The 7,500-nt window shown below is 43.1% G+C and overlaps 1 protein-coding gene across 5 annotated transcripts in view; it reads left to right on the top strand.

Annotated features, from left to right (window-relative positions):
* The window catches only part of LOC113821638 (cell adhesion molecule Dscam2), a gene marked incomplete at its 5' end in the record, with an annotated part of 153,319 nt that overhangs the window by 72,709 nt on the left and 73,110 nt on the right, over positions 1-7,500 (top strand). For all 5 annotated transcript variants that reach the window (XR_011398500.1, XR_011398501.1, XM_070120511.1 and 2 more), the window contains 1 exon segment: positions 6,306-6,486. Coding sequence is in view for 3 of the 5 variants with exons in the window: in XM_070120511.1 (XP_069976612.1) it covers positions 6,306-6,486 (181 nt within the window).

Genomic DNA, 7,500 nt, shown 5'->3' with positions numbered 1-7,500 from the left:
CTCCCTCCCTCCCTCCCTTCCTCCCCCTCTCTCTCTCTCTCTCTCTCTCTCTCTCTCTCTCTCTCTCTCTCTCTCTCTCTCTCTCTCTCTCTCTCTCTCTCTCTCTCTCTCTCTCTCTCTCTCTCTCTCTCTCTCCCTCCCTCTCTCTCCCTCCTTCTATCTCTACCTCCCTCCCCCTTTTTCCATTCTCCCTCTCTCTCTCTCTCTCTCTCTCTCTCTCTCTCTCTCTCTCTCTCTCTCTCTCTCTCTCTCTCTCTCTCTCTCTCTCTCTCTCTCTCTCTCTCTCTCTCTCTCTCTCCCTCTCCCTCCCTCTCTCTTTCCCTCCTTTCTCATCTCTCCCTCCCCCTTTTCCATTCTCTCTCTCTCTCTCTCTCTCTCTCTCTCTCTCTCTCTCTCTCTCCCTCCCTCCCTCCCTCCCTCCCTCCCTCCTTTCCCCTTTTCCCTCCAACCTCTCTCTTTCTCTCTCTCTCTCCCTCTCTCTCTCTCTCTCTCTCTCTCTCTCTCTCTCTCTCTCTCTCTCTCTCTCTCTCTCTCCCTCTCTCCTCCCTCCCTCCCTCCTTCCTCCCTCCCTTCCCTCCCTCCTCCCTCCATCCCTCCCTCCATCCCTCTCTCTCTCTCTCTCTCTCTCTCTCTCTCTCTCTCTCTCTCTCTCTCTCTGCTCTCTCTCTCTCTCTCTCTCTCTCTCTCTCTCTCTCTCGGGCCTTCAAGTGTCACACGCGAGGGAGTCGAGAGGGAAGCCGCTAAAAGGAAAGGGTCGTCGGGTAAACAGGCTTAACGACACCGAATTCCGATGTGGGGATTTATCCTTTCTCTTTCTCCTTTTTTTCTCTTTCTTTTTCTCTTTGTCTCTTTTTCTTTGTCTTTGTCTTTGTCTGGCTTTTTCACTTTTTGTGTATGGGTCGGTTTAGTTTTTTTTTTTTTTTTTTTTTGGGGGAGGGGGTTCTCTTGTTATTTTTATTTTTTTATTTTTATTATTTTTTTTCAGGTTATTTTTTGTGTGTGTTTGTTTGTATCTGTCTCTGCCTGGCTTTGTTTGTCTCTGATGTCTGTCTTTGTCCTTCTCTCTCTCTCTCTCTCTCTATCACTCACTCTCTCTTTCTCTCTTTTCTCTCTTTTTTTTTACTTTTTTCCTATTTCTTGACTCCTCTTCCTCCTTGTCCTCCTCTTCCTCCTCGTTTGACCTTCTTTCTATTTCTCCTTTCTCTTTCTCTCCCCCTTTCCCTCCTCCTTTTACCCTCCCTGTGTCCTCAAATTCTTACTCTCTATCTTTATTGATTGTGTGTGACTTTTTTATTATTCAATTGGTTTATTTTCCTTCTTTTCTTCTTCTTCTTTTGATGCTGTTCTTGCTGATTTGATTATTATTGTTATTTTTTTCAATTTGATTGATTTGGTTACACATCTTTTAATTTCCTTTTTTCGGATGATCTTTTTCCCTTTTATATTTTTTCTTCTTCTTCCTAGTCCCGTCTTCTTTAATATCAATATCATCACTACCATTATTATATCCTATTTTTTTACTGCTTATTTCCTCTCTTCCTCTATGCCCTCATACTTATCTCTATATTCTCCCTTCTTCTCTATCATAAATATCATAACTACCATTATCATATCCTCCTTTTTTTACTACTTATTTCCTCTCTTCCTCTATGACCACATAATAATCTTTATATTCTCCTTTTCCTCCTTTCCATCCGCAAACTTTCTTAGATTCGTGATATACATAAGACCGCTGAGGTACATGTTGATAGAAATAAATACATACATAAAAAAAAGAAAAAAAATCCTTTTACACATGCCCCGTAATCAAATACACACACGCGTACAAACACACTAACAAATACACACACACACACGCACACACACACACACGTACACACACACAAATACCCCCCCCCCCCCACACACACATACCCACACACACAAACACACACACACACACAAACATATCCACACACACACACTTCCAGATAAACTTACACAAACAAACATACATACTCCCCACACACACACTTCCAAATAAACTTGCCCAAACACACATGCATACCCCCGCCCCCCCCCCTACACACAATACCCTTGCCATGCACAAATCGCATCTGTACCCAACCTCTTCCCCACTCCCCATCCCCTCCCTCCTTCCCTCCCTCCCCTCCCCCAACCCCCACTCCCTATCCCCTCTCCCTCCTCTCTTCCCCCTCCCCCACCCCCACCCCCCTTCCCTCCTCTCCCCCCCAAACAACAACACCCGCCCCTAAAGATGACCCAACCCCTCCTCCCTCCTCTCCCCTCCCCCACTCCCCATCCCCTCCCTCCTTCCCCCTCATCCCTCCCCTCCCCCTCCCAAACAACAACACCCCGCCCCAAAGATGACCCAACCCCTCCCTCCCTTCTCCTTCCCCCTCCCCCATCCCCCTCCCCCACTCCCCCTCCCCTCCCCCACTCCCCAACCCTCCCCAAGCAACAACAACACCCGCCCCAAAGATGACCCAACCCCCCCTCCCTCGCTCTCGCACGCAAATTGCAAAGCCCATCAATATAAAAAAAAAAAAAAGTACACACCGAGTGGTCAAGGATCGGGAGGAAGGCGCCGGCCGCGTTACATCAAAATCCAGGAGCTTTGATATATTCTGGAGAGCTGAATTATGCAAATTATATTGCCCCAATCTTCACCGGAAGCGCCGTCCATGAATCTATTGATTTGTAGTAGATAATCGCTTTTTTTTTTTTTTTTTTTTTTTTCTTTTTGGATATTGATCTTTTTCTATTACTTATCTTTATATTATTTTATTTATTATGTTATATCATTTATTCATCTTTTTTTTTGGGGGGATATTGATTCTTTTATATTACTTATCTTTATATTGTTTTATTTATCATATTATATCATTTATTCATCATTTATGTTATGTATTTGTTATATGTTTATTCTTTTTTTTTAAATATTGATCCATTTATTTACTTATCTGTTTCATCTATTTATTTTTTTATGTTATGTATTTGTTATATGTTATTCTTTTTTATATATTGATCCTTTTATTTACTTATCTGTTTAATTTATTTATTCATTTTTTTATATCATGTATTTGTTATATGTTTATTTATTTATTTATTTAAATATTGATCCTTTCATTTACTTATTTGTTTCATCTATTTATTATTTTTTATGTTATGTATATGTTATATGTTTATTCCTTTTTTTCTTTTAAATATTGATCCTTTTATTTACTTATCTGTTTCATCTATTTATTTTTTATGTTATGTATTTGTTATATGTTATTCTTTTTCATATATTGATCCTTTTATTTACTTATCTGTTTCATTTATCTATTCATTTTTTGTGTTATGTATTTGTTATATGTTTATTCTTTTCTTTTAATATTGATCATTTTATTTACTTATCTGTTTCATCTATTTATTTATTCTTTATATTATGTTTTTGTTATATGTTTATTTTTTTTTCTTAAATATTGATCCTTTTATTCACTTATCTGTTTCATCTATTTATTCATTTTTTGATATTATGTATTTGTTATATGTTTATTTATTTATTTATTTGTTTAAATATTGATCCTTTTATTTACTTATCTGTTTCGTCTATTTATTATTCTTTTATGTTGTATTTGTTATATGTTTATTCTTTTTTCTATTTCTTTATTTGCATCATAATATATTTAAATTATCATTTTGATTTGTTTATCATATCACGTGTTTATTGGCTTATTTGCTTGTTTGTTTACATATATTTTCTTCATTTATCTATCTTAACTTCGTATTTTTGCTTGTTTTTTTGTTTCCCTCTTTCTATCTTTCTTGATTTCCATTTAGTTGAGTTTGGGGCGATCTCAATCTCTCCTTTATTTTCGTTCTCTCTCTCTCTCTCTCTTTTTCTCCCGTCTCTCTCTCTCTCTCTCTCTCTCTCTCTCTCTCTCGTCTCTCTCTCTCTCTCTCTCTCTCTCTCTCTCTCTCTCTCTCTCCCACTATCTCTCTTCTTCTTTCTCTCTTTCTCCCTCTCTCTCTGTTTCTCTCTCTCCCTCTCTCTCTCTCTCTCCCACTATCTCTCTCTTTCTCTTTCTCCCGTCTCTCTCTCTCTCTCTGTTTCTCTTCTCTCTCTCTCTCTCTCTCTCTCTCTCTCTCTCTCTCTCTCTCTCTCTCTCTCTCTCTCTCTCTCTCTCTCTCTCTCACTATTCTCTCTCACTATCTCTCTCTTCTTTCTCCCGTCTCTCTCTCTCTCTCTCTCACTATCTCTCTCTCTTTCTCTTTCTCCCGTCTCTCTCTCTCTCTCCCTCTCTGTCCTACCGCCCTCTCCACCCTGTCTCCCTGTCGCTTCCTCCTTCCCCCTTTCCCTCGCCCTCCCTCTCCTTTCTCTCTCACTTTCTCCCCTTTCTCTATCATCTTCCTCTGTCTTTGTTCCCCTCCCCTTTCCCGCACAGTCATCGCTCCTTTTGTTTTCCTTTCGTCTCTATTCCCTCCTCCGGTGTCCTCCAGAGGTGCTCATTGTGTGTATGTTCTGCTCCGGCTGGCTCATTCTTCTTTTTCTTTCTTTCTGTCTATCTCACTCTTTCATCTCTCTTTCTCTCTCTGTGTTTGTCTCTCTCTTTGTCTCTTTCTCTGTCTCTGTTTGTCTGTCTGTGTCTCTCTTAATCTCTTTCTTTCTCTCTGCTTCTTTGCTTCTTATGTGTCTCTCTTTATCTCTGTCTCTCTCTCTCTCTCTGTCTTGTCTCTATGTCTGTCTGCTCTCTCTCTCTCTCTCTCTCTCTCTCTCTCACTCTCACCCCTCCTCTCTCTCTCTCTTCTCTCTCTCACTCACCCTCCCTCTTCTCTCTCTCTCTCTGTTCTTTCTCTCGGTCTTCGTCTCACTGTCTCTCTCTCCTTTCTTTTTCCCTCCCCCCCCTGTTTTTCTCCTCCCTAACTCTCTCTCGTTGTCTCCTTTGGAAAATCCTCTCTCTGTATTTCTCCTTCCCCCTCCTTCCGATTCTCTCTCCCTCCCGCCCTCTTCTCTTCAACTTATTTTCCTCCTTCCCTCCCTTTCTGGCTGCCTCTCAATCTCTTTTTCTTTCTTTCTCTCTCTCCCTCCCCCGTCTCTCTCGCTATCTCTCAATCCCCCTCTATCTCTTTCTCTCTCCCTTCCCCTATCTTTCGCTGTCTCTCAACCCCCGTGTGTCTCACTTTCTTTCTCTCTCCTTCCCTCTCCCTCCTCCCTCTCTTTCGCTGTCTCTCAACCCCCCGTGTCTCACTTTCTCTCTCCTTCCCTCTCCTCCCCCTCTCTCTCTTTCTCCCTGTCTCTCATGCTCCCTCTATTTCTTTCTCTCCTCCCTCCCCCTCTCTTTCGCTGTCTCTCAACCCCCGTGTCTCACTTTCCCTCTCCCTCCCCCTCTCTCTCTTTCTCCCTTTTCTCTTCTGTTTACTGCTTCGTGATTAATGGACGTTTGTTGATATGTCTTTGGTCGGTCTGCCTTTACTTTGTCTTTCCGTTAATTGTCTTTTCTTTTTTTTCTCTCTTTTTTTACGGTTTTAATTATACCTTTTGTCAATATCATTCGGGAGATTAACTTTCATGTCGGAGTGTAAGTGAAGATTTTATGTGTGTGTGAGCTTGTGTGTGTGTGTTTTTTTCGTGTGTGTGTATGTTTGTTTTTTAGTGTGTATGTGTGTATGTGTCTGTGTTCAGAGCCTCAGATGTCTGTGTCTGTGTGTACGTGTGCGTGTGTGTGTGTGTGTGTGATGTGTGTGTGATGTGTGTGTGTGTGTTGCGTGTGATGTGTGTGTGATGTGTGTGTGTGTGTGTGTGTGTGTGTGTGTGTGTGTGTGTGTGTGTGTGCGTGTGACGTGTGATGTGTGTGTGTGTGATGTGTGTGTGTGTGTGTGCGTGTTTATGTGCGTGCCGGGTGAAGGGGTTGATGTTTGCTAATCTGCTATCTCTGCACAAGATAAAAATGTCGACCCACATCCAATATTGCGATCCATCTCGAGGACTGCCTCAAAAGTCGTATCTGCCTGTGTATTCCCTTTCCCGATGCACAACAGTCTGCGTCCACGATTCTGCTCCCTTTCCCAACAAACAAACAAACTAAAAAACACTGACATGAATTTTCCTTCGTTCGTGTACGGACATTTTTGGACAGACTTTGTTGTTCTTCCTTTTTAATTGATATATACTCACGATATATACTCATACGAAGTCTCTCTAGCGGTATATTTCATTTGTGTTGCTCCTCACCTGATGCACATATTTTTTGCCCAGGTAAGGGGGACCAATTAACTGTTGTTACTCTAAGGTGACTTACGTTTCCTATTTTCTCCTGCAGGTGGTACCGAGGATCGACGCCCTTGACGCCTAGCAGCGGGGTGTGGGCTGTGGGCGGCTCATTAGTGTTGGGGGGCGTGGGCGTGGGAGATTCTGGGGAGTATATCTGCGTAGCCAACAACACCGCGGGCGAGACAAGGTTCTCCGCCCACCTGCTGGTCACGACGCCCTTATCTGTGCAGGTGAGTTATGTTTCTTGTGTCTTGGCTAAACTCTTGCAAAGATTGGCGAAGTGTGTAATTAGATAAGGCTTAGATTAACGGCGCTAAGGTAAATGAGGAAGAAAATGTTTAAAACTCCTTGCTCGTTATCGAGGAAGGGATAAAACGGCCTCGCAACAGGACCCAAACAAACATACAAAAAAAAAAATCGTTAACAAACACGCATTTTAGAGTGAATTGTTAAAAGAACAAAGGAGAGACGTACAATATATTTACTCCCTGGTATCGACAACACTCCCAGGAGCCACACAGCGAAATGTTTACGCATCAAACTTACGCGGAAACGGACGCCGCACGTTTCCCCTGACTGCAGCAGCTGTGCATCTCCTCCGAGGCGGCCATCACGACCCCCTCCGCAACCGCTATTCGGGCAAAACGCCTGCTGTTCCTGAAAAGGGGGAAGCGGCGCGTTACGACCCATGACGACTCTCTCCCCTCTTCCTCCGGCCAGTCGAAATGGCATGACCGCTGGAGCCGCTGTCGATGCGCCGCCATTACGATAGAGATCATGCAGATTCGGCCACGCAGACGAGGGCGCTGAACTTACCGCAGGCTGTTACGGGGAGAGCTGGTCCGGGCGACGCGATCTCAGCTGCCATCATCTGCATAGGTCTGTCGCGGTGCCGAGGCCGTTAGCAGACAAAGTCGACCGTTATCAGCCGAAGCCGACCGTTAACGGATGAAGTTGACCGTTAACAGATGAAGCTGGCAGTTAACTGATAAAGCTTGCCCATTTGCGTCTAACAAGGCATGAAAGAAAGCCATGCGTGACGATATTCTTGCCTGACCCGAATCGTGGTCGAGATGTGGCCTTTTCACGCGAAACATTTCCAAATCACCAGTAAGGAAAAACGGTGTGACTGTCACTCACACAGCTTACGTATCACAAACATGTCATTATCTGATATTTCATCTTAACGGTCGCTGTGATTAAGAATTCCGGAAATTTTGAGTCGAATTCCGCCATTGCTCTGA

The sequence above is a fragment of the Penaeus vannamei genome, chromosome 4 (assembly GCF_042767895.1).
Source record: "Penaeus vannamei isolate JL-2024 chromosome 4, ASM4276789v1, whole genome shotgun sequence".
Lineage (NCBI taxonomy): Eukaryota > Metazoa > Arthropoda > Malacostraca > Decapoda > Penaeidae > Penaeus > Penaeus vannamei.
Note: the sequence above shows the minus strand (reverse complement) of the source record. Positions and strands in the feature narration are given on the sequence as shown.